We start from the raw sequence: 26,126 nt of genomic DNA, 5'->3' as shown, positions 1-26,126 counted from the left end.
CATGGTTTCCCATCCCTCCAGGTATTAAAAAAAAAACCCCTGAAAGCACACAAGAGTCAGTGCAGGGTTACAGAGCATCATGTGCAGGCAGCAGGGTTACCCTTTTGGGAAGCCATGTCCCAGCAGCAGGGTGAAGGCAGGTGTGCCTGAGCTTTCATGCTGCCCCTGTAAACCAGAGGCATGGCCCCAGCTGCCTGGACTTAAGTTTTCCAGATCAGAGGCTCCTAAAAAAAAGGACCATTCTGAGCACTTCACCCACCTGACACCACGGACATGGCAAAGGAAGGATGTGTGTACTTCAGCCAGGAGGGATTATGAGTAAGAGCCTGTATGGAAGAGGAAAGATCAGTCTTTCACTGTCCTGAGAAAAACCACCCAGCCACACCGGCAGTACAGAGAAACGATCCCACCAGCAGCTTTGGGGGCAGACACTCCGGAAACAAGTTCCCCAGGCAGCCTCTCAGCCATGTATCTACCTGGAAGAACAACCACTGTTGTAGCAATACATCATTTCCACTTCTGCCTGTCACTTCTTTTCTAGTCCTGTGTAATGAGGAGAGGGTTACAAGGTGAGGTAAGAGCCGAGAGTGAAGGTAGGGTTTGCTCTCAGCAAAGAGGGGTGCCGCTGCGGTGTATCTGCACAAGCAAAGTTGGACCACGCTCAGAGACACCCATCTCACACCACAACAGCCTCTGAACAAACCAGATGCTCCTAGGGACCACAGGTAGTGACATCAAGGCAACCCCAACCCTGAGCAGAGGTCACTGCCACTTCCGCGTGCAACTGGTCCAAGCCAAGGATGGGCTGATCGACCAAAACGGCCAAGAAACCCCCACCAAAACCCGCTGCCGGAACAGCACGAGGTTTAATCCCACTGCTCCCTAGAAGCATCTCTCTCCAGATGCAGAGCCCAAGACAGAGTTTCCCCAGAGGAAAAAAAAATTCACTGATTAAAACCAGCCAGGAGAAAGAGCTGGCCCAGAGTCACCTGTGCAGCTGCTGTCCAAGAGGAACAAGTGTGCAGAGCAGAAACAACAAATACTGCCAAGGAAAAGCGGATGTGAAACAGGCAGGAGCTGACGAGGACGGTGACCCTTTCCACTCAGGATGAAAGGCCTCCACTGGGGCAACAGCTTGAGCAGCTCCCAGGACTTCAGTGTTCCTGGATGCGTGGACATCTCCAAAAGTGTCTACTCCAGGCTTGGACCACAACTGTGCTGTAGAAGTGTAAGTGGATGCAGCATTGTGATGCACATGTGAGGCAGGCAAAGTCAGAAATAAAGCTAGGCAGGCAAGAAGAACCCAGAAAGACAGAAGGGGAGAATCCTTGGAGATGTCTATCCCAGAAAGAAACATATCACAGTAAGCTGTGAAGAGAGCTCCAACCAGGCATTGCTGGTAAATTCCCAGTTAGCTGAATCCTGACCCAGAGGGGAAAAAAGCATGATGGGTGTCACAACCTTCATTGCTTTGAGAAGACAGCGCCCTCATCCAGCCAATGACAACCATTTCCCTGCGTGCTTGGCACTCACCTGATGAGGACTTGGGAGATGGAAGGAGACAAACAGGCAAAAGAGATGAGCACTACTCATCTTCAAAGAAAATACAAAGGAGCAGCCAAAGATACACACAGCTTACACCTCTGGCATCACTGCTCTGTCTCCTGGTACTCACACCTGTCAGCGTAGACTGACAGCTGTATGTCTAATAAGCTTCCAAAGAACAGGACAGTTGGCAACAAAGAAGAAACCAGAAGTAAGAATCCCTCTCTATTCAGCCTATTGAGAGAATTTTGTCCTTTTCTCTTCTGGGCAGACCTCCTGGTGATAATCTACTACTTGCTTGTGGAAACCCTGATGCACTGTCCATACTCCCTGCTGCTGAGAAGAAAACCTGTGTACAGAAAGGGAGGTTAAAACCAGCTCTGAAGTTCAGAGCTAATGATTCCACCCCAATGTATCCGCTACTGCAAAGGGGTTGCTGCTCCACAGGCACATGTGACACCTCTGTCCCTACCCAGCAGGCTGGGGGGGAGCAGGAAGGTTCCTGCAGCCAACACAAAGGGCAAAGACACTAGATCTCTGCTCCAGCCTTAGCTTTCCCAAAAGCTTTTTGGGTGGCTCTACCAAACTTTTGATGGCTCTACAAGACTGACCTCTCACAGAGAAGCTGGGAGACTTAATTCTTTAATGATTCTGAAGTATCCAGCCATCTGGAGAGAAGTGTTATTCAATTACCGTTGTGCCAAGAGAAAACCTCTCTTCCCTAATCTTAGCTGCAGCTATGGAATAATCTGTATTAGCACACACATGCATGCTGTGTGATAACACAAGGAAGTATCTACTGCAGAGCCCAAGCAGCAGGCACTAGCAACTGTGGGAACCTTAACTCAGCATTTCCTGACAGAGGTGATTAAAATCTCAAACTCAGTGTAATAATAACACTTTCTCAAGAGACTGACAGCACGTTTGCCCTGTTTACCAATCCACAGTCTGCATACAGTACTATCACGTTTCAGATCAATGCAGACCCACAGCAAATGAAACCAGTGGCAGGCAGAAATGGCAGAGGCAGCTCTTCAGCTCCCTTGGCGCTATCCAGTTGGTTTCTACAAAAGCCATACAGCTGCTGAATGTTTCAGCCCCCTGGGTTTTGCATTTCTTACTGGAATCCTGCACCAAATGACCTGATATTGCCAGGTAAGGAGGGCACTAGGTCAGCCTGGACTCTTCTCCTGCCACTGCACACCTAGAAACATGCAACGGGCGAGAGACCACAGAGAGCAGTCATTCACAGAATGAAACCCCCAAAAGGCTGCAGGCACAACGAACAAAACCCTGAGCACAGAACAGCCAGGCTGCAACCCAAATACATCCTCAGCTCGCTTTGAAACATTCCCATGCCCTCTGTCAGCATCCAGGTACTGCTGAAAGGGCCAAAGGGAGACGTATGCCACTCGGTGTGGACAGATGGCACGTTCTTCCTAGAAAACATGATGCAGCAAACTGTGAAAGGAGCAGCTATGCCAAGCCTCCACCTAAACACACAGTGCCAAGGTGAATTGCCAGCCCTGCATGCCACCTTTTTTTGTCACAGCAACACCTGTGGTGTGAGCTGGCCTCCTGCAAACACGCCACCACGCTTTACTCACTCTGTTTAGTTGGCTCTTAACCCTGAAGTAGAGTAGCTATGTGCACATCTTTGTACAGGGCTTCAGAAGGTAAAAGAAAGTTGGAAGTAAGAAGAGATGCCCAAGCATGTGCTGAGCAGACTCTCCACTTGCTGATGGGGACAGCGTGCGCATCAGCAGGTCCTGGGAGAGTCACTGTTCAGCATCTCCCTTGCCAAGCGTGCCACATCACAGGACTGGCACCTAACTGCCTGTGCAATGAAGACAGCGACCACTGAGGATGGAAAATATCCCAAATTGATTTCTTGTCACCTGTGATGCAGTCAGCATTCCCAGAGTAAAACCAGCAGGCACCTTTGGCTGCGTTGAAGCCACTGCCTCCCTCCGAAAACCAGAAGGAGCCTCTTTCCCATGCCTCTGCCCCACACACGTGTCCAGAGTCCACACCTGCAGCATCATATCTGCTTCTGGAAGCTGAACGTGTTCCCATTCTACCCAGCAAAAGTCCACGCTCTGGCCCAGAATCAGCTGCCACAAAGCCGGATGCCCGAGGAGCTACCTGCAGAGCACAGCTGTCAGTACAAAGGGCAGAACCACGGCTTGCCTCAGCCTTTTCAAGGGCCAGAGCTGGCAAGGAAGGGATGCAGGAGGTGATGACACGGTTCAGTCTCATTTCCCCAAAATAACACGTAAGCACTGGCACACATCCCCTGGGAGAAGAGCTGTTCCCTTCCGCCCGGCTGGGGGATGTGGGGCAGAGGTGCTGCCCGCCCCGGGCAGGCACAGCCCTTGCGAGGCCAAACAGTGCCACACAGTGGCAACACACGGGCTGCTCCTCTCCTTTCCAGAGCGGGAGCTGCAAAACACCCAGAAACGCAGTGAGGAAGAAGGTAAGAGGCTACAGCTTGCAAGGAGGAAGGAGCCCAGCGCTTTCCGAAGAGCTGCTGTCTTCATCCAGCCCGCAGCTTCACCGCACGGGAGCTCTGGCAGCGACGCAGGTTTAAGGTTTCCTTTTCACCTGGTTATTCTTAATCCAGATCAGTCCAACCCTTTTCACCTGGTTATTTTTAATCCAGATTAGTCTGACGATGTGACCACGGCACAGCAGAGACAAGCAGAGCACTTGTGGCACGGGCAGCCTGAGTACAAATATCTTGGCTGCCAAAACCAGCAGTGCCCAAATCCACACCCTCAGCTCCCCCAGCCCTTTAGCCATCACATTTCTGATCCTGTGACCTCTCCATGACCAGAAAGCTCACGCTCTCAGCCAGCCAACATTTCAAACAGATGAAGAAATCAAGACTAATGGCAGTAATCAGACACACAATCTGTACAGGCATTGCCAGCAACCTGCACTTCAGAGGGCACAGCCCCTCACTGAACGGACCAAGGACAAGCTCCAGCACACAGCACTGTGCTGCAAACAGGACATCTCTGCCCCCAGCTTTGCTAGTGGTTACCCTACCTCACCTGGAAGCGCTGCAAGGGGGAAACCCCACGTGCCTCAAACACTCACAGCATCTTATGTGAGAGAGAGCATCTTCATCAATGATTTATGGGGAGATTAAAGCATGTTCCTTTCAACAATGCTGAGGAAGCAGAAGTCTCCAGAAGAGAAGATGAGGGGAGGGAAAACAACCAAGGGCAGTAATGGCTTAAAAATGCTGCAGCGATGTGCCAGAGCTTATCTTTCAAAGCTCCAAGATTTCACCCCAGTTCCACCCAGCTGAAGTCACAGAATAGTTCTAGAAGCGCAATCGGATTTGAGAAGCTCTGGGCCCCACAGTACGTGGAGAAGGTCTTCCCAGTCCTGCTAAACTCAAATCCTTAACAGCCATTTTAGGACAGGCAGCCCAGAGCTCCCTGGCAAGTTCTCCTGCAAGCCTCAATGTGCCAAAGCAGCACAAGGATTCCTGGAGGATGAGCTCCCAACCACCACAGCCTTTGCCTGCATTCCTGTGCCTGACAAAGAGCTCACTCGGGCTCCTCTCACAAGGTACACAGCTCCCACAGAACGAGGAGAAAGGCTGTTAGTGAGTTTATTTTATATTAATCCTTGCAGAAGAAAGGAAGTAATCTTGGCAAAACAAGTTAATGCAAACACAACACCTACCCTTGAAATCAAACCCACCGTTTTCACATCCTCGGTTCAAACCACCAACCATCTGGCAATGGGACAAGCAACCCAATTCCAGACCAAGGCTCAGAGCTTACAGGGTCACTGTTAACCCTGCTCTTCAGCACCTGACTTCATTTCCCATCAGCAACCTCAGCACAGGCAGAGCCCACAGCAGAGGCATTTTGCAGCCACATCTTCTGCTTGCGCCTCTCCTATTCCGCATCGGCCACGCCAGCACACGCTGCCAAGAAACGGATGGTAACAACATGCCTTAAACATGAGAGGCACGAGGTCACCAGCTCCTCAGCCTGACCCAGGCACAGCTCCCATAGGGGAAGCCAAAACACTGGAAAATTTAACAACAGGAAAGCAAAACAGATCCAGTGTCATTCCACCACATTCCAAACACATGACACCAAAGCCAACTGCTGCCTCCTGCAGTACTCACATCGCTGGGGCTGAGGTTCCCAAGACCGTTGTCCTGCTCAGAATCCCTGCCGGATTCATGGCCCTGGGAGCAGCGGGGGTGGGAGGGATGGATCCAGATCTCCAGCCGCGTGGCATCATCCCCGACTTGTCGCAATGTGGATTTCTTGCTCTTCCCCCAGCGGCTGGGGCTCAGATCCAGCACCTGATGTTTCCTCTGCTCCATCTGCTCAGCCTAGGCAGACAGGACAAAACTCAGATCACCCAGGGATCAACAATACAGGAAAAGTAAGTTATTTCATTTACATGGAGAAATTAGCCCTTCCCCTTGCTTCAGAACCACAGGAAATCACTGACATGTCCAGAATTTGGTTTCCAACACTATAGGATTGGAGAAGTGAGAGGTTTTCAATGCCCTGAGACAACAAAGGTTGTGTCCAGTCCTAGGAGTGTGCAACAGCCAGTGTGCGGTGTCTGACTTGGGGTATCACTCTGGGGGACTGCAGCCTCTCTTGCCCAACCCCACGGGGCACCTACAGGATTTCACCATGAATTAAACCACAGAAGACTACAGGCCTTGTTGAGCTTGGCATTTTTACTGTCAGGGAAACAGAAACAAGAGATTCAGCTGCCCAAACAACCCCAAAAACTATCTGAGGAGAAGCAGAGAGGACACCATCATTCTGAAGGCTGCCTCTCTCATCTGGCTCCCAACGTGGAATGTCTCAGAAGCAGACAGAAGAAGTGGTGACTCCGAGTCCAAAAGCAACCATCACCCTCCTCTCTGGATCACGTCTCTCCAGCACAGCAGTTGCACAGGCAGCTGCAGCATGCCACAGCCCCAAGACTCACCTTGCGTTTCGTCTCTTCAAAGAGGCTCATGAGGCTCTCCTTGGCTGTGAGGATGGGGTTGCTAGCAGCCAGACTGCGCATGTAGTAGTAGACAGCATCTAGCTTCCTCCTCTGCAAAAACACAAGCAGACTCAGAGTTGCCACTTGTTCTGGGGCATTCAGAGCCAGCACCCACACACTGCGCCTTCCCCATCCCTCAATCCTGCCTGGGACAGACACATTTATCAATTGGCACAGAATCATTAAGGTTGGAAAAGACCTCCAAGACCATCTAGTCCAACTGTCCCCCTACCACCCATATTACTCGCTAAATCATGTCCCTAAGTACCTCATCCAACCTCTCCTTGGAAACACCAAGGATGGTGACTCCACCACCTCCCTGGGCAACACCCAACTGCTCTGAGAAGAATTTTCTCCCCATTTCTAACCTCGCAGCCATGCCCTCTTGTCCTATAGCTACGTATCTGTGAGAAGATGTTGACCCCCAGCTCACCACAAGCTCCTTTCAGGCAGCCGTAGAGAGCAATACGGTCTCCGCTGAGCCTCCTCTTCTCCAGGCTGAACAGCCCCAGTTCTCTCAGCCACCCCTCATAAATGTGTTAAACACCATGACAAGTAGGACCATGAACTCTCCATCCATTCACAGCCACCTACAAGCACCAGCAGAAAGCACAAGGCCTCTGCCAGGGTTACAGAGCGCAGGTGACAGCGCGGCCTGCAGACTCGATTACTCTAGCACCAAGGCTGCTACAGGAGCTGTCAACCCAGAAGCTCACACTGAGAGACTGTTGTGGGTGAGAAGACATCCCTTGAGTCTTTATACTACCAAGACACACAGCCATATAGGGTTTTGTCCATGTGCCACTCGCTGTGCGGGCCACCACAGAGGGAGGGACACTTTGCTGCTCCAAGGCCCACACCAGGAGTCAGAAAGGTCATTCCCAGTCATGAAAGAAATTCATTCCTGCAGTTCTGAACTGCTCTGCTTTAAACCAGCATCCTCCAGTGCTGCAAGCCAGCCCTTGTCCCAGCCTGCTGCTTCTATTATCTGCTGTCACCTCTGCCTTGAAGTAAGTTTACCTGTGTGGCTGACCAGTGCCCACCAGTTCAATGAAGATATGGCAAACAGAAGCAGCACCCTTGTGCCAGCATGGCCCTGAGCACAAACATCTCACCCAAAACTTTAAGCACAACCCACTTCTAAAACATCTGCGCTCTCAACAGCCCACAGAACAGACCCCAAAATGCTGATAGCCTGAGGGTGTAGCACATATCTAAACAAAGCTGCCTAAAGCCACAGCAGCTGGATCCCAATAAACCAGCCATCTGGGAACACAGCCCCTACCAATGCCTGTCTCTGCCAGACAGGCTCTCACAGCCATCCCAGAGCATCTTACCGTGTAGATGGCCAGAAGCGCCAGCTGGTTGTAGGGGCGGCCGTTTTTGGGAGCAATCTGCTGAGCCTTCAGGTACCAGCTGAGGAAGGGAAGAACCAGAGGGAAAGGGTTACTGAAAGGACACCAGGCTGCCTTCCTCACTGCCAAGGGCCCAGAATCGCCCTGGCAGCTCAGTGCTGGCAGTCCTGTGGGTTGCACAAGTGCCCTCTGCCTGCGAGAGCTCGGACAGGCAGCCAGCCTGTGCCCAGCCTGGAGCAGGTGGGGCCCAGGACAAGAGAGGGGCAGGTACAGCTGCAGAAGAGAGTGCTCTTGGCAAAGCCTGAAGAGGAGCATTAGGCCAGACCTAGCAAGTGCTATCCCCTGTGTGGCCTCGGGCACAGAACTGGCTTCTGAGGGAACATTTCTCTCTCAGTTCCCTTTTTAGCTCCCTTCATGTTCCTTAGCTCATTCCCTGTATTTTTAAGTACTTAATCATCCCATTTGGCCACAGTCCCTTCATCTCCTCTCTGTTTTGCCCTCGGTTGAATTATCCACTCTCCAGCTCATATCGTGCCTCATGGGTCCATCAACACTGCTCAGACACATCGTGAGCCCCACGTTCACTGTGCTCCCCTCAGCATGCCATGAGTTATCAGCATACTTGATGGTGTCCAGAGACCCCAAAATCAGCACATTTCTGGGCCCTGTTCTCCAAACTGCCACGGATTTCAGGGCCCCATCCCCCATGCTGGGCTCAGTTGTGTCCCCCACCATTCTTTGCTCCAGGAAAAAAAAAAAAACCAACATCAAAAAACCAAACAAACCCAAGAGCAACAGGAATTGACAAGTGCCAGTAACTCCCCCTGCAGTCAGGACACACAGACACACAAGGGAACCTCTCCTAGCTGAAAAGCCACTGGAAAATACAACAGCCAGCCTGCCAGCCTCAAGAGCATAAACCCTCCCTGATGCAGGATCAGCACAGGACAACATCCACACTAGATAGCTGGAAGTGGACAAGATCTGCTGGTTTGATCTCCAGGACAAGAGAACCTAGGCTACACCTTCACAGGGCTGTAACAGAGAGGTGTGGGAAAGGCTTCTTTGGCTAATTTCAAGTTGAAGTGTGGAATGAGACACACTCCTTGCAGGCTGAGGCAGAGCCACCCTCAGCAGCACAGTGAGAGCACAATACCTGCGTGCCTTCCCGTAGTTGGCGGTGTCGTTCGCTTGTTCTCGGTACCGGCAGATGTCCCCTTGACAGATCATACACCGCTGGGCGCTGATCAGCGCGTACTTCACCTGCAAAGAAGGTCCATCACGTGGGACCTGCCCAGCCCTGGCTCACCCACAGACCCAGAGAGCACATTAGAGAGCCAAGAGGTGGTCACCAGCTCACTGAAGGACTCGCAAAAGGGCAGCAAAATGAAGTGGCAAGGCTGCACGGCGCTGGTTCAGTATTTGTAAGGGGAAACCAATCCTCTAAACACCACCCCCCCTCCCTTACAACAACATCCCATCTCTCCCCAGAAGAGGGTTGTTCAGTCCATGACCAATTTGAGGACAGCTGTTAGACAAAACCATCTCTCTGGGGATGGAGCTGGACTAAAATATCCTTCCCCAGCTGTCCTTTGCACTCACAGCTCAGGGCAATATGAAGTCAGGTGTCAGAGCAGTGTTAGCTTTCCTTGTTCCTTATTCTGGATTCCACAGACAGACACAGGAGATGTTCAATATCTAAGGCAAATCCAGGGTATCTTTGGACACTTCTTTCCCTTTATTAGCCCTGGTCACAGAGCTGGTAAAAAACCCCATTAAATTGTCCTTTGCAAAGGAAGCTCGGAGATGTTAACACACCAGAGCTGGTTCAACAAGCTCCCTAATAGCTGAAAAAGATTCCCTGCAAACCCACTCAGATCTGTTCAGAGTACAGCTGCCTACCTCCTGGCAGTGCAGCACGTTGAGTTTGGCACGTTGCAGGCGATTAGCAGGGTGGGAAGTCTCCAGGAAAAAGCCCACTTACCATTTTCCTCAGTGGTTTGCTGCGGATGGCCATCCCATCCATGTAGTCCTCTACCTTGAACTGGTATGACACCTGCAGCTTCTGCAGGAGGCCATCGAAAAAAGAAGTGCCCTGGAAAACACACAGAGACTTGGAAGTTATAATCACTTTCTGGTTGAGTCACCTTTCCTGGATGTGGTTAAAAAAAAAAGGGGTTGATGAGGTACTTAGGGATCTGGTTTAGCTTAGGATGGGAATGGTTGGACTTGATGATCTTCAAAGGTCTCTTCCAACCTTGGGATTCTGTGATCTTTCTGATGACCAGCACAAAATCCACGTGCATGAAAGAAGGCCCCTCTTCCCAAGGTCTGGGCTGTTTCTCTTCGTAAAACAACAAGGAAGACAAGGAATCTCCAACCTCAGAGGTTTTCAAAATGCACAAAACCAAGCCTGGTCTGATCTAATGTTGGAGGAGTCCTGCTTTGAGCAAGAGGTTGCACTGATGCCCTCCAGCAGCAAGTTCCCACCAAACCAATTCTACAGCACACAGCCTCTTGGATCTGCCAGCTTAACTTCTGCAGAGCAAACCAAGCAGCACAGTTTAACAGAATGGTTTTCAATCAAATCTCATAAAGATGCCACAAACGCCTCCAGGAATGCTTCTGTTTATCTCCACTTCGGGGCATTCGTTTCATTTTAGCTTAATTGAGTTTATAATTAACATAAAATACACCCAAACATGCCTGGTTTAAATTGTAACAAGTGTCCACCTGGACCTGCATCTGTCACAATAAACCATCATCTGTCTGAGTGCTCTCCTTGCACAAGGATGGCCTAAAGCACAGGGACGTGAACAGGATTAACAAGACCAGTTGCCCAGTTACATCCCATTTTAAACACCAGCCTATCCTGGAACTAGTGGAGTTTGGGGATGTTTCTCTCTTCTTACCTCATCTAGAAGCTGGAGCAATTTATTCCGTATTTCTTGGGCATTTTCCCCCTGAGGATCCTTGAGAAGCTGCCGGAATTTCTCAATCACCTGGTAGAAGGCATTCTTCCACAGCAGCTGGTCCACGTTCTGGGTATCAGAGAACTCAATATCCATCAGGATACACTGCTCATACAGCTGCAGCATCTCCACCCTACAACAAAACACAACCAGTGGTCAACACAAGAGCAAGTGCTGGGCTCGAGCTGCCAGGGAACACGTGCTGAGCCACCTGCTGCTTTTCATCCAGTAACCAGGAGAGCACAGCAGTTCAGCTCACATGCTACAGCACATCCATGCTGCCACGTGGGTCCTGGAGGGTGGTGGGCAAGCAAACATCCTTCCTGCTCCAGGAGGGCAAATCTGAAAGGTTTGTCACCCTTTTGCACGTGCTTCAGAAAAGAGCTGGAGCCTGGCAAAGAGCAAGGAGCTCTGCTATGGCTCTGCCACTGGGAAGAGCAAGGCACAAGCACCTCCTGATGCTAACATAGAGAAAGCACGTGCTGCCAGGCTCTGCTCCTTCCAAGCACAAAGTCTGGCTGCTAAGGGCCAGGAACAAACAGACCAAGCACCAGAAGCACTGCCATTACAACAGTCCCCCCACCTCCTTTTTCCCCCAAGCAGAACACAGCCAAAACAAAGACCCTGCTTCCTCAGAAATGAACAAGAGCAGGGAGCATCCCACCTGAAGGAAAGAAAGCCTCAGAGTTCCAGAAATCACATTCCCCTCACCAGCTACCTACAGCCTTGCCTGGATGCTGGAGCAGAACTCCTCCCCTGAATTTAACCAAACAGCTGCAGGCTGGAAACATCTCTGCAAAACGTGGGGCAAGCTTAGGGGAAAGGGGATGCTCAGCTGTTGCTGCCTTGGCAGCCTTATCCTTTAGAGTGCTTGGAGCCCTGTGGAAATCAGTACATGGTGAAGCCTGGAGCAAAGCCAGATGGCAATGCCTGGAAAAGCCTGACAGAATAAAAGAGGCAACTGTGCCTACACTCCCAGGACAGCATGGGCTTCGCACGGAGAGCGGCAGCACCACGCAGGCTTTCCTCTCCCTCCATGCAACAGCTCAGGGTGACCTTGACACCTTGAGCACCTCCAGTGCTGCTTCAACACAGACATGTCACACCCTGTAGTCTACAGCACAAGCCCCCAAAACACAGAGCAAGGCCTGAAGTGAGCTCACCTGCTGGATTTGCTGCCAGTCAGCCTGTGGAGAAGCCCCAGAGACAGAGAGGTCACAAGTAAATGTGAAACATGCTAAGCTGGCTCTCGCTACAGCGATGTTAACTACCCTCCAGAGCACCAGCATCACTCCTGTCTCACTAGCTGGTGTCACTGGGCTACTCTCACTGGACAGCTCTATGTCATGGGGTCAAGCAGTGTCAAGAGCAAAACCACACAGTGCTCAGAAGCTCAGAACCCAGTGCTCCTGTTACACAGCACCGGGAGCACACGCGGTACTTCTCTGGGAGCAGGAGGTGACAGGCACTGTCTGTGAAGCCCACAGTGCAAGTCAGCAGATAACCCAGCACAGGTAAGAAAGCAGGAGTCAGGCAGCAATGCTGCAAGCACACCAGAGCACTAGAGCTGAGAGAGATCGGCTCCAGCAAGAGCAAGAACCACCCAGGAGCTGCAGCAGGTGCTCATCCTGCTCCTTGGCATCCCTGCAACACAGCCAAGGCATTCCCAACCACAAGAAGCCACAGTTTAGCTCCCAGCCCAAGCTAATGACACCTTCACCCTCAGCTTCCTCCCAATACCTACACAACCACCTGCACACAACAGACCCAGCACATCACAAGCCGCTGCCCAGTCTGCCAATCCCTGAGACTTTGGCATCCCCAGTACACCAGCTCCCCAAAAAAGTCACCCTTCTCTGGGTAAGGGTTCTGGAAACGACTCAGTCACACAGCCACAAACCTCAGCTGGGCCATCTTCTCCAGCCCCTCTGGGCTGATACGGTCTCTGGAAAGCAGATTGCTGAGCTGCTGCTCCTGGTTCCCAGCCTCACGGAGGAGCCTGCTGAGCTCCTGCTGCTGGAGGTTCCTCATCTGTTGCTCCATCTCAGGACTCAGAGGGGTCGGGGGGAGGGGGCCACACATGAACTGTCCTGCCTGGCCAGGGTACCCAGGGTAATAGGCTCCTGGGTACACACCGTTGCTTGGACCCATGGGATACTGGAGGGAGTACCCCCCATATGGATACTGTGGGCCTTGGCCAGAGGCCCGAGGGTAATAGTAGGGATTGTCTGAGTTTTGGAATTTATAGTAGGATGTCTGGGCCTGGCGGGCTTCCCCCCAGGAGGTGGGGCTCACTTCATCATCCGTGTCTAGGAAGTGAAGCTGAGCTGTTTGGCTCTTCAGGGCAGGTTTTTGGTCCGGGTTGTTCGGGTCCCACAGCCTGCGAGCAGTGCCGCCCCGGCCCCTGCTGCGGGGGCCTTTGCAGCCCACCCCACCCAGCAGGAGCCTGGGCCCAGGGTGACTGGGTTCAGGGGAGCCGGCGGTGCTGGCAGAGAGGTCCATGTTGGCAGGCAGGAATAGAATCCCTCGGCCCCTCCCTTGGGGCTCTCTGCTCTGGCTCCTCTGAGTCTCTGAAGCCTCTGAGTCATTGCAGCTAACAAACGCCTTCAGGGGCTTTTTTTTATCTGTATCTGCCAGAGTGACATCCCTGCTCATAGTCTTGCTGTCAAACGTGACTCTGAAGTGTCCCTTGGCTTCCCTGCCGTTGCTGCTCCACTCGCTCTCAGCCCGAGAGGCTCGGCTCTGCTCTGAGCACCTCCTCCTGTCCGAGTTCCAGCTGGGGACACACGCCTCCGCCTCGTTGATTCTCTCATCATCCAAGGAGTCAGTTGAGGAGGCAGAGAGCTGCTTCCTAGGACGCATTCTTTCCCTGGCACTCTCCTGCCGCCTCTCCACCCCATCCACAAGCGGGGCTCCGTCCACACTGTTGTTGCTTCCAGCTGAGCTCGTGCTGCAGGTGCGGTACCGACTCCGCCGCTTGTCCGAGCGGGAATACCGCTTGGTGGAGCCCAGCCTGCCCTGCAACACCTCACTGCTTGTTCTCCTCATCCTCTCGCTCCGCTCCGCTCGTCTTTCCCCCCTTGAGGCTTTCACTCCTTCCCCCACCTGGCTCCCCTCTCTAGGCTCCGTGCTGGATTTGGTTTTCCTATTGCTGTCCTTCCCAGCGCTGTGCTTGGCCTCTTCCTCTCCCTCAATTTTCAGCTGCTCCAGCTTACTGCTGACTTCCTCAGTGGGTGGCCGCAGGGATGGCTCTTTACCAGCTGAATGCAGGCGTTTCCCAGGCTGGTAGATCTGCTGGTCTGGCTTCTTGGTTCTCCTGGTGTTCTTGGGACACCACTCATCCAGAGCAGGCTGCTTGGATGAGTTCTCCTGGTTCTGAAGACCACCTTTAGTCTCTACCTCTTTAGCTTTCTGCAAAGGACCATTCTCTCTGGGGTCATCACCTCTGCCAAAGTCCTCCACGACTGGAGCCCCTCCTCTTGAAGGGGCCCTGGCACTCTCCTCCTCGGCTCCGCTTCTCTCTTTCTCTGAGGCCTCTTGCTTTGGCAGAAGGAGTTTGTTCCTCAGTCGGGAGAGGCCGGGCTTGTAAATCTCCAGGTCGGGGCGCCTGTTGTCCTTGCGGTGTCTCGGCTCCTTTGCTTCCTTCATGTTTTCTGGGGATAAAACAGAAAGGAGGAAGTTATTCCCAACAAAAAAAACCTGGCCAGGGATAAAAAAGAAACGTGGTGACAAGGACCTGGGTGTGATGGTGGATGAGAAGAGTAACATGAGCCAGCAGTGTGCTCTTGCAGCTCAGAAGGGCGATGGGATCCTGGGCTCCATCGGAAGAGGGGTGGCAGCAGGGACATGGAGGGGATTGTTCCTCTCTGCTCTGCCCTCCTGAGGCCCCAGCTGGAGTCCTGTGGCCAGAGCTGGGGCCCCCAGTACAAGAAATATGAGGAACTGGTGGAGAGGGTTCAGAGGAGCCACAAAGATGATCAGAGGGCTGGAGCAGCTCCCCTACAAGAAGAGGCTGGGGGAGCTGGGATTGTTCAGCCTGGAGAAGAGAAGGCTGCGGGGGGACCTCATTGCAGCCTGCCAGTCCCTGAAGGGAGCAGAAGAACAGGAGGGGAATCAACTTTTTAAAAGGGCAGACAATGGCAGGACAAGGGGGAATGGATTAAAGCTAAAGGAAGGAAGATTTAAATTAGACATTAGGGCAGTTTTTTACAGGAGAGTGGTGAAGGGCTGGAACAGGCTGCCCAGAGAGGTGGTAGATGCCCCATCCCTGGGGGTGTTCAAGGCCAGGTTGGACGGGGCCCTGGGCAGCCTTGTGTAGCTCCAGGCCTGGAGGTTGGTGTCCCTGCCTGTGGCAGGGGGTTGGAGCTGTGTGACCCTTGGGGTCCCTTCCAACCCAGACCAGTCTGGGATTTATGACAAATACTCAGGGGAGAGTTTTAAATAAAGGCAAAGAGCCCACCACCCACAGGGCAGAGCCAAGAGAACAGATCTGAAATTCCCTGTCAGGTTTTTATGGGACAACTCAGAGCAAGAAGAGGGGATGAGAAAATACAACAAAGCTTTGAGACCCTGCAGCAGGTTGTGCCTCACAGCCCCAGCAAGTTAAGGAAGGGACAGGGAACGCACAGCACAAGACTCCAGCGTCTGTACCCGGCAAAACAGCTTGAGCGTTAAGAGGTGCCGCCTGTTCCCGGGCGCTGCCCTGTCCAACCCCCCCCCCCCCGGCTCCGCCACGGGAGCCGCTTGAACCCGAGACCGCGTCTCCCCCTCGGTAACGCCGTTACACAAACAGGCCACGCGTAATTAAGCGTGACGCCGAGGCCGGGCCGTTACACGCGGCGGCTCCCCGCTCCTCCCGCCCGTCAGGAACCAGCCAGCAGTCGGCCCCGGTAAGAGACGCCGGTACCGGGGGCGGCAGAAAGACCCCGCGGGCAGGGACCGAGCGGACCCCGGGGTTAAGCCGCGCCGGGCGCCCCGCAGCCTCCCAGAGACCCCGTTCGCTCTCACCCCGGCGGCAACGCGGGCCCGGCCCCGGCCCCGGCCCCAGACCCAGCCCCGACCCCGACCCCGGCCCCGGCCGAGGGGCCCGGCCCGCCCCCAGGCAGGTGCCTCCATGGGAAGGGGGAAAGGCCCAAACAGCGGCTCCAGGCTTCCCCCGCCGCCCCGCCGGTCCCCGCCGCCCCCCTCGCCTCGCTCACCGCCAGCCGCGGCGCGGGCCTGCGCCGCCACCATGTCCCGCAGCTCGGCGGCCGAGACGCGGACGCGCTCCAGCCCCTCCGCCATCTTCCCTGCGCGAGGGGCGGGGCAGGCGGACGGCAGCCGCACAGGGCCAGAAGTGCCAGCGCACGCATGCGCGCACTTAGGCTCCCCGGCGGTGGTCGCGGGCCCGGCGCGGTACCGAGCACATGGCGGGGCTGGTCCGCCCGGCTTTGGCCGACGTCCGGGCGGCGGAGGAGCGGCTGCGCGGCCGGTTGCACCGCACCCCCTTGCTCACCTGCGGGAGCCTGGACCGGCTGGCCGGCCGCCGGCTGCTCTTCAAGTGCGAGCTCTTCCAGAGGACCGGGTCCTTCAAGGTGCGCGGTGGTGGGGCCGGGCACCCCCCCCACCCCGGTCCGGCCCGGCCCAGCCCGGCTCGGGGACCAAGGGGGTTTCTTACACCGGAGAAACTCTCTTTCCGTCGGCAGCCCTGGAAGCAGACATGGCTTCCGCCACCCTGCGCAGGGGCTGTACCCCCCCCCCACCCCCCCCCAAGGAAGGGACTCTCCAGCCAGCCCGGGCAGCAGCAGTGATGCTGCTGAGCTTCTCCTTCCAGATCCGGGGGGCCCTGAACGCCGTCCGGAGCCTCGTTGAGGAAAGCAAGCGTAATGGAACGGGGCTGCCTCCAGCCGTTGTGACACACAGCAGTGGGAATCATGGCCAGGCACTCGCCTGCGCTGCCCAGGCAGAAGGTAACACGTGTGCCGAGCTCCAGCTCCCTCCCAGGGCGAGCAGGGCAGCAGGCATGGGGACAGGGTATATGAGAGCCCAGCCCCAGGCAAGGGCAGCTCCATGCCCCAGCTCCTATAGCCCCTAGAGATGAGTGGGAGCAGTATATGAGAGCCCAGCCCCAGGCAAGGGCAGCTCCATGCACCAGCTCCTATAGCCCTAGAGATGAGTGGGAGCAACCCCATCCTGAACTAGCACAGGCAAGGCACATGCTGCAGGGCTAGCTGGCCCCTGGCTTGGCTGTTTGATCCGCCACCTCTTTTGTCACACAGGGATTCCTGCCTACATCGTGGTGCCCCGGACAGCCCCGTGCTGTAAGCAAGCCGCCATCCGCACCTACGGCGCCACACTGGTGCCCTGCGAGCCCAGTGACAAAGTAAGGGACAGCAGGGGTGGGCTAGGGACACTGCCCAGACAGAGGTGACCATCTGCCCTCTTGCCCTTAGTCCAGAGCAGAGACAGCAGCTCGTGTGGTCCAGGAGACAGGAGGAGTCCTGGTGCACCCCAACCAGGAGCCGGCGGTGATCGCAGGACAAGGCACTATTGGCCTGGAGGTGCTGGAGCAGGTGAGGGAAAGGCAGGGCTCAGGCCTGGGTCTGCTCTGCTCCTCCCAGGCAGAGAGGCAGCAAGAAGCAGCACTCACCCTTCTGTTCCATGCAGGCACCCGAGATCAACGCCGTGGTGGTTCCAGTTGGAGGTGGAGGAATGATTGCAGGAATAGCAGTTGCCATCAAGGTAGGCAGCAGCTCACCTGGGAAACAGGGGCTGCATCTCCCCATGGGAAGGGCAGAGCTCCCAGGGATGCAGCAGCTGTGGAAAGCTGCAGCCTGGGGTCTGCATGACACCAGCATGTCATGCTTGGCCCCCTGCGCTCACAGCAGCAGGACAGACAGACAGACAGACACACACACAGTAGTTTAAACAGAGCAGCTCCTCCTGCTCTCCCCAGGCTTTGAGACCAGATGTGAAAGTGTTTGCAGCCGAGCCACGCAATGCAGATGACTGTTACCAGTCCAAGGTACGGGGGGAACTGACCCCCAACCCTCACCCACCGGATACCATCGCAGATGCTGTTAAAACCAGCATTGGACCCAACACCTGGCCCATCATCAGGGATTTGGTTGATGATGTCCTGACAGTCTCAGAGGAAGAAATCAAGGTAAACGTTGCTCCCAGCTCCCTTCTCACAGTAGGTGCCAGCAAGCAGCTGCCTCTACCTCTGTACTGTCCCGTCTCACCCTGCACTCTCCCAGCCCCTGCACACCACCCCAGCCACACACCAGCCAGTCTCCAGTTGGAAAGGGCTGGCAGAAGCTCTGCTCCCCCTTCCCAAAATGCTGCAAGGAGATGTGCCCTCCATAGCCCTGGAGCAGCCTGTCCTTGCTGCTGGGATGACAGCTGCTTGCTCTGTCCCGACAGCAAGCCACACGGCTGGTGTGGGAAAGGATGAAGCTGCTCATTGAGCCAACAGCAGGTGTGGGAGTGGCAGCTGTGCTCTCAGAGCAGTTCCAGGCAGTGCCCCAAGAGGTGGAGAACGTTTGCATCGTGCTGTGTGGGGGAAACGTGGATCTGAGCTCCCTGAGCTGGCTCACAGACCTCCCTGGGAAAGCAGAGTGAGAACAGAGCAGGGTCTCAAGCAACAGAAACCTCATTCTGAATTTGTCCAGTCTGCATTACTAAAACCAAATGAACAACCCCAAATGTTTGTATGTTTTTGTGGAGGGATAAGGGAAGTGGGCATTGGTCTGTGCAGCACAGCAAAGGGTCAGCATGGGGGCGGGGGGGGCAGGAACCAAAGCACTGCCTGTTTTCCCCTCCCCAGCCATTCTGCTCTGGGACAGGTCTCCAGCAAGCTGCATTCAGCTGCTCTCCCCAGCTGTACTTCACCTTTGTTGGCACCAACACTAACTTCCAGCCAGTTCCTGTCCTCAAAACAGCTAAACCTCAGACCCACCACTGCAGCAGGGCAGGAGGGAAACACAACAGCCCATGCACCATGAGGCTCACGAGAAGAGGTGCATGCTGCCTCCCCAGCTGGCCTCCCCAGCTGGCCACCACCACCAAGACACAGGCACCTAGATGTTTTTTAAAACATTTTCCATTAAAATAAATAGCTGTAGCTGGTACCTGAGCAGCAGCTGGTCAGACAGCTGCCTCTGCACAGACCCCAGCAGTAACACGTCCCAGACATCGGCGCTGTCCCCACTGTGCGCAGGATGAGAGCAGCATCCAGGCAGCCAAGGCACAAACTGCAGCAGCCACACAGGAGACTTATTCCATCTCCACCTCCTGCACTGGCAGGGTGGTGCTCTCACTCTGTACCCATGGCACAGGCTCTGGAACGTGGGGGTCATAAGTCCATTTAGGATAAACACGCTTGTAGAGGTTCAGCAGCACCGTATCCTGGGACTTCAGCTGTCCATCGAAGTGGCACTTCATGTGACCGTGGGTCCCTAGGCAGAGAGCAGGAGGCTGTGAGCTGTCTCCCTCCTGGCCCAGGAGAACCACATCCTGCCCAGCACCACAGAGGTGAACACAGAACCAAACCTACCTAAGGGCTCCTTGATGTGTCCTCTACGACCCCACTTTGTCCTCAGCTCCACTGGCTTAAACCACATCACATCCTCTGGAGATCACAACACAAAAGGTGGGTAAGAAACAGGCTCTGCTGCACCAACACAGCCGCTCTCATGGGGGTGGGAGTTCTGCTTCCACCACACAAAGCCAGGCCATACCTCTGTTAAAGAACATGTATCTCACGACAGCTGTCTTGGTGAAGATCTTAAAAGGATGGCCACTGAGCACCAGCCTCTTGATGACAATCCTGTCTGGGTCCACAGACAGCAGAGAACCCGTAGCAATGAGGTCATGCATTCCTACAACACACAGTCACTCTTGTACCAAAGTGCCTCCATCACCTCCTCCTCCTCCCCCACAACTCCCTTCCCTAAAGCGTCACAGGCCCACAGCAACAAGAAGCTAAAGTGCCAGCAGTAACAGGGGTGGAAATGCATTAATGCCCTCAGAAAGCACGAAGGGGACAGCTTTTTCAAGTCTTACTTCATGGATTAATGCACCTATAAGAGTAGGGTATGGGTATGGCTGGCTAGCATTTGTTTTCCAGGCACCACGTCCTCAGCACTTGCCAACTTACCATTACTCCTCTGCTTGAAAAGCAACACTGAGGCAGGAGGGAAAGTGATGGGAGCGTAAACAGTCACCACCAGCGCAGCGTCCGGGCGCAGGAACCGTTCCAGTTTGTGCTTATCAGCTAGGACAGAACAGCAGTGACAGCCTTCAGGCCTCAGAGCTCTGGGAAACCCCACCAACTGGCAAACAGACTCTGTGCTTTAGGAGAACAGGTCTCAGGTGCCCCCATCCTGCTGGCACAGAGTGAAGGTGGTGCTCTGAGCTACAAGCTGGCTGCATGGAGCTGCCACCCACCTTGCATGGGTAAGCTACCCCACTCAAGCCCTTCCACTCCCCACTGTTTAGTGTCCCCCCCCTGGAAGCCTCAGAGCCTAGGAGTGAGTCTTCACAAGAGTCCTTCAGCCAGGTTCAGACACCACGGCTAAGACATCACAGGCTTCCTACCCTTAAGACACCCCAGCCCCACCTCCTGGCACACCTGCACCCACCCCACCGGTCCCTCACAAACCTGAGGTGTGCTGGGAGAACAGGGGGGACGCTCGGAAGCGCCTGAACCCACAGTGGAAGATCAGCTCCTCCTTTGCCTTCACTGGCTCGCTGTTGCTCGGGTGCCGACGAACCAGGAAGTTCAAGACAGACATCTGCAGGAGAGGCAGCACAGTGAGGGGCTGACAGCAGGGCTGGCAACCACAGTGGCCAGAGCACAAAGCAACAGGCTGCTGCAGCAGGGATCAACACCCTCAACAACAGGTTCCCAAGGAACTGCTGAGAACACAAACACCTCAGCCAGGCTTAGATACTTGAGCCTGAATGCCGCTGGCAGCTTCAGCCTGCTCTGCCCCGAGGGAAGGTCCTACTCTGAAGTAGGAATAATGTGGGGGGATTTCAACCCAAACCCTGTGGAAGCCACAGCCTCTCCAAGCCAGAAAGAGTCACACAAGGAGCTGCACGCCTACGAGGTATCACCAGGGTTGGACTCAGTCACCTTTTGTTCGTGGGGAAGCAGTGAGAACAGGACTAGGGGCTTTCCTTCTTTGAAGCTCTCCATCACAGAGACAGGGACGTTGCAGATGTGAAGTGTAACGTACCAGCCAACCTGCCAAGAGAGGATTGCTTGTGAATTCTTTCCTCAATAGAGAACTCAGCCACCACCCTGCCAAGTCCTTCCTACTAAGAGCAAGAGAATACACTGAGGGAAGAGATCAGCAAGACAGCAAGAGAAGAGGGATTTACCAAGGCTCCTTCAGTTTCCCCTTTCTCAATTTGCCGGAAGAGGTGCTTTCTGGTTCGGGAGAAGTCCTGGAACTGGAAAATCCTGGCATAGTCCCTTGGGAGGTTCTCTTTGGGGTCCCATGGAGAAGTCCGGAAGCTCTTCAGCCCCCTGTACTTCTGGAACCTAAAGAACAGGTAAGAAGACAGGCAAACTACTTCATAAATCAAGGGGTCTGGCCAGCACCTTCTGTGTTTCGCAAGGACTCGCACCTTCAGAGAGGGCAAAGGGAGCAAAGCAAACCTCAGCACCCAGAGAAGACCTCGCTGCAGGGAGAGCTGGAAACAGCAGCTCCCCAAACCACCTGCCCTTGCATCAAGGCTTTGCCACCCTCCTCCCTCTCCCAGGTAGGATCCAGCACTCCCTGCTGCAGGGAACTGCCCAGGCCCACATGCTGCCTCCCCTGGAAGCCTCAGAGCCTAGGAGGTCTTCAGAAGAGTCCTTCAGCCAGGTTCAGACACCACGGCTAAGACATCACAGGCTTCCTGCCCTAGCTCACCAAACTAAACAGAAGAGCACCTTCCAGCTCCTCTCCCAGCAAAGCATCCTGTTTCTTACCTGACTCTGGCTGGTACATCACGTGGGGTGTCTATCTCATCTGGAAACATTTCATCCATTCTCTCCTGTTTGTATCTCTCCAGCATCTGTTCATCTTCCTCCACCTTTTCATCGTACTGGTCGTCCCGCAAACACTCGGAAATGGTCATGGTCTCACATTCCTCCTCTGCAGGCTCCTCTTCCTCCTCACTGCTCTCCCCCTCCTGACACACAGGGTGGCAACAGAGCCCGTGAGCACACTAGACAACAGCCCCACACTAGAATTAGGCCCCACACTAGACAACAGCCCCTTCGCCTCAGTATCCAACAGGCCCAAGAAACAACATGATACACGCCAGAGATTTAAATCCAGGCAAGTCCTGGCTCTGTGTTGTGCCCCTGCATGGAGCAACAGGATTGTCCTAGGATACACAACAGCACCCTGGAGATCACTGGTAGTATCAGCTTATAGAAGTACCTGAGAAACTGCCTCTTCCATCATATCATCGTCAATGTCATCATCTTCATCATCATCATCATCTTCTTGATTGCCTTCTTCATCATCTACAATCCAGGCAGCCTGGTACTTGGATGTGCCTTTGGGGACCTTCACCACCCTCCTGTTTGCCTTCAGAGAAGCTGCAGGATTCCCATCAACAGTTAATACAGGAACAATTCTCCTTTCCCTCAGCAACATTTACACCAGGACAGCCAATGTCAGCTCGAGACCAGATTCGCTGTTTCCCAGCACAGAATTGGTCAGGGCCCAGAAAGACCAGTTAAACCATAACCATGCTACCCCCAGGCACAAGGCAGAGCCTGGCAGTCAGGAGGCAGGACTAGGAATGGAAGCCCTGGGCTCTCAACTAGCACTTTTCTTCTCAGCCATGCTCAGCCATCCTAGTGACAGATGATTTCTAACAACCTTCTTAACAGGGACAAGGAAGAAGCACAGAAGTACTGCTGCTACTCACCCTCTGCTTCTTGCAGTTCTTCTTCAGTAGGCCATGTCTGTTCCCCTTCCATAGGATCAGGAACCACTTCTGACTGCAAAGACTCTTGCTTATTTGGGTCTGCCTTCATCAGGACCTTAATGTCCTCTTCCATCTCACACGTACCATTGACAGAGTCATCCTGGAGGGCAGGAGCAGAGTTCCCAGTAGTGAATACACCTAACTCAAGCCAGCTATCAGTCCCAAGTGAAATTCCCTTCAGTATCATGTAACATAACCTTCAATACCCGGTGTGGGCAAGGACTCATAGAATCCCAGGGGTTGGAAGGGACCTCCGGAGCTCATCAGGTCCAACCCCCCTGCCAAAGCAGCTCCCCAGCTCATATTGCACAGGGAGGCGTCCAGATGGGGCTGGAGTCTCGCCAGAGATGGAGACTCCACACCCCCTGGGCAGCCTGTCCCAGGGCTCCCTCACCCTCTCTGGGGAAAAGTTCTTCCCCATGTTGCTGTGGAACTTCCTGTGCTCCAACTTGCAGCCATTGCCCCTTGTCCTGTCCTCACAGACACTGAAAAGGGGCTGCCCATTTCCCCCTGCATCCCATACTTAAGATGTCTATAAACATTAATAAGGTCCCCCCTTAGTCTTTTCTCCTGGCTGAACAGTCCCAGCTCACTGAGCCTTTCCTCACAGGGGAGATGCTCCAGGCCCTTCATCATCTTCGTAGCCTCCTCTGGACTCTCTCCAGGAGATCCCTGTCTTTTTTATACCAGGGAGCCCAGAACTGGACACCACACTCCAGGTGGGGCCTGACCAAGGCAGAGCAGAGGGGGAGGAACTGCAGCTCAGTGGCAGAATGCAGCCCTACTGCCTCTAACACAGCTACTTCTCCCCTCCCCTTGAGCATGTACAACCCTCTGGCCTCCCCCCACACACACACCTGCACCTCCATGTCCTGACTCCTCTTCGGTCCTTTAACCACTCTGGGGTTCAAAGACAGGGGATCGGGGGGAGAATCCACCTGGCTGATCTGGAAGTCTCCATGCCCTACAATATGCACCAGGCTGTTCACATCCAGGCTCTGTCCCCGGATAAAGCCAGACACCTTCAAAGTCCCAACCAGGTCGCTCTCCTGACCGGGCACAAACTGTGCGGTGTAGGCGAGCAGGTGAGCCCGCCTGTCCCGGAAAGCCAGGTGGCGCTGCTTCTGGGTAGCAAGGTGCCTCAGCAGCAGCGAGGAGTCCTGCTCCGTGCTCAGGGGGAAGAGCTTGGCCTCGGGAAAGCGCTTCTCAATGGCCTTAGCAAGTTTCCTTCTGGCATCTATCCGCTTCTTAGGTGGCAAATCGGTGCCTCCCGGAACAGCAAGAGCTACGAAGCAGCACAGGGAGCAGAGCTCAGGGTCGGGTGGTCAATGTTCTTACCCCTCTTTTACCAAGCACTTACACAAAGTCAGATAAACCCACACAACCAAACCAGAGATTCACCCTAAATGTTTCCTCACCGTAACTGGGGAGCCCCTGGGCAAAGAGGCAGGAGAGGCAGTGGTCTCCTGCACTGTCCCAGCCATCTGCAGGATCCAGGATAAACAGGAGGGAGTCAGCGACCTTTGCTAGGTCTAAGACAGCGTGAAGGTCCCCTGCATACAAAAACACCCCCATTACTGAGCCTGCCAGGGGCACGGAGCCAAGAACCACACCAACTACGGCGTTTCCTCACCTGGCTCTGCTGTTGCAAAGCGCCAGCGCTGCTTGAGTCGGGGGCAGAGGAGCACAAAGCCACCAGCTTTCCCCTCATCCACACGGACAACAACGGAGTCCTGGCTCTGCAGCAAGCGGAGGGTGTCGTGGGCTGCAGCCCGGCTGTGCAGCGGCACCACAACCACGAGGTGCGGGGGCCCATCCTTGCTGCCCAAGCTCCTCTTCTCTGCCAGCACCTGTGGGCACACCGTGAGCCCCAGAACCAACCCCGAGCCCTACCCCAGCCCTCAGATCAACACCGGATCCCTCCGCAGCTCAACCCGAACCCACCGGGCCCATTAACCCACCGCTTCCCCCAGACTGACCCTGGCGCTCACTCCCCTCCCTAGCCCAGCTCCTGATCCCTCCGCAAAGCCCCGAGCGGGCTCGGGCCACCCCCACACACACACCCACCGGCATCGAGATCCGCCCCGGACCGACTCCCGCACCCCCCCCACCCCGGCAAGGACACGAAGCGGCCCGTTCGCCACATCAGCACCGGCCCCGAGCCCAGCCCCTCCCCGGGCCCTCACCGCCTCCTTGCTCTGCCGGCGGAGCTGCAGGGCCTGGTGCCGCCGGTCCACCCTGCTGAGGTCGCGGAGCCGACGGCGGGGTTGGGCCTTGACCGAGACGCGGCCTAGGCGGAGGGAAAGAGCGGTGAGGCGGCCCGCGGGGGCCTAGAGCCGGCCGGGGCCACCCCGCCTCACCTACCGACGCGGCGCTGCGCCGCCCCGCTGTGCTTCCCGCCCTTGTGCGCCTTGTTCTGCTGCTTCAGCGGCCCGGGCCGGTGAGCGGCCGCCGCCACCATGCTGCTGCCTCCTCGCCGCCGCCGCCTCAGCGCTTCCGTCCGCGTCACTTCCAGCAGCGCACGGACTACGACGGCTGCGGGGCGGGGGGTGGGTGGGGGAGCGGGCGGGAAAGCACCGCCCCGGGGCCGGGCCGAGCCGCGGGGCCAGCACGGCGGGGGGGGGGGGAGGGAAACGTGAGGCGGGAGCAGCAGCCGTTCCCTCAGCGCTTTTCTTGGGCAGGTCTTTGTACAGAGGGGAGGAAGCGGCGCCCCCCACCACCCCCCCCCGGACGGGGCTCGGCCCCGCTCCGCGCCCAGGCCCGGCGGCGGAGGAGCAGCCGAGGAAAGGGCTCCCCGGGCTCCCCCAGGCCGCGGGGCAGGCCCGGCTGCGCCCCTCACCCACCGTGCAGGCTGCTGGGCGCCTCGGCTCTTGCCGCCTGGTCCCCAGCACAGAGGGGGGTGTTGCGGGCCCTGCGCCGGCAGCGCAGCACTCGCAGCTGGACGAGCAGAGGCCCCGCAGGCAGGGCCACGGCCTCACGAAGGAGTCAAGCGGCTCCTTAGGGGAAGCGTTGGGGCCAAAGCGCCCCAGGGACACAGGGAAGGGAGCAGCGGGCTTTACAAGGCTGAGTTCAGCCTGGAGAAAAGAGACTGAGAGGGGATCTGTGTTTATCAATATCTGAAGGGTGGGACACAGGGGGAAGTGGGCAGCCCCTTCTCAGTGTCTGTGGGGACAGGACAAGGGGCGATGGGCTCACGTTGGAGCACAGGGAGTTCTGCACCAATATGTGGAAGAAC

At 55.4% G+C, this 26,126-nt stretch overlaps 3 protein-coding genes across 6 annotated transcripts in view; 1 reads left to right on the top strand and 2 right to left on the bottom strand.

The window, feature by feature from the left end:
- Positions 1 to 16,198, bottom strand: part of SMG6 (SMG6 nonsense mediated mRNA decay factor) — a gene marked incomplete at its 5' end in the record, with an annotated part of 113,536 nt that extends 97,338 nt beyond the window's left edge. For 2 of the 4 annotated variants that reach the window (XM_084272820.1, XM_084272822.1), the window contains 8 exons: positions 5,699 to 5,911; positions 6,529 to 6,639; positions 7,926 to 8,004; positions 9,100 to 9,206; positions 9,928 to 10,038; positions 10,856 to 11,048; positions 12,816 to 14,568; positions 16,114 to 16,198. In XM_084272820.1, the coding sequence (XP_084128946.1) occupies positions 5,699 to 5,911; positions 6,529 to 6,639; positions 7,926 to 8,004; positions 9,100 to 9,206; positions 9,928 to 10,038; positions 10,856 to 11,048; positions 12,816 to 14,568; positions 16,114 to 16,198 (2,652 nt within the window). Of the gene's footprint in view, positions 1 to 5,698; positions 5,912 to 6,528; positions 6,640 to 7,925; positions 8,005 to 9,099; positions 9,207 to 9,927; positions 10,039 to 10,855; positions 11,049 to 12,815; positions 14,569 to 16,104 lie in introns of those variants that run through there. The other 2 variants (XM_084272821.1, XM_084272823.1) reach the window with 2 other exon arrangements.
- Positions 16,199 to 16,320: 122 nt separating this feature from the next.
- Positions 16,321 to 18,592, top strand: SRR (serine racemase; the record flags this gene model as incomplete). Its single annotated transcript, XM_084273019.1, has 7 exons — positions 16,321 to 16,488; positions 16,728 to 16,863; positions 17,173 to 17,276; positions 17,347 to 17,466; positions 17,561 to 17,635; positions 17,850 to 18,059; positions 18,320 to 18,592. 7 exons carry the CDS (start codon positions 16,321 to 16,323, stop codon positions 18,515 to 18,517), a joined length of 1,011 nt encoding a protein of 336 aa, XP_084129145.1. The 3' UTR covers positions 18,518 to 18,592.
- A 388-nt stretch (positions 18,593 to 18,980) lies between these two features.
- TSR1 (TSR1 ribosome maturation factor) lies at positions 18,981 to 25,365 on the bottom strand. Its single transcript, XM_084273035.1, has 15 exons — positions 25,256 to 25,365; positions 25,078 to 25,181; positions 24,525 to 24,741; positions 24,310 to 24,444; positions 23,749 to 24,176; positions 22,832 to 22,991; positions 22,336 to 22,496; positions 21,879 to 22,081; positions 21,284 to 21,446; positions 21,036 to 21,146; positions 20,559 to 20,691; positions 20,055 to 20,171; positions 19,636 to 19,776; positions 19,452 to 19,526; positions 18,981 to 19,353 (listed from the first exon to the last, which is right to left on the bottom strand). Exons 1-15 carry the CDS (start codon positions 25,350 to 25,352, stop codon positions 19,172 to 19,174), a joined length of 2,427 nt encoding a protein of 808 aa, XP_084129161.1. The 5' UTR covers positions 25,353 to 25,365; the 3' UTR covers positions 18,981 to 19,171.
- Between the last annotated feature and the right edge of the window lie 761 nt (positions 25,366 to 26,126).

The sequence above is a fragment of the Gallinula chloropus genome (assembly GCF_964237585.1).
Source record: "Gallinula chloropus genome assembly, chromosome: 19".
NCBI lineage: Eukaryota > Metazoa > Chordata > Aves > Gruiformes > Rallidae > Gallinula > Gallinula chloropus.
This window is presented reverse-complemented; position numbering and strand designations above follow the sequence as displayed.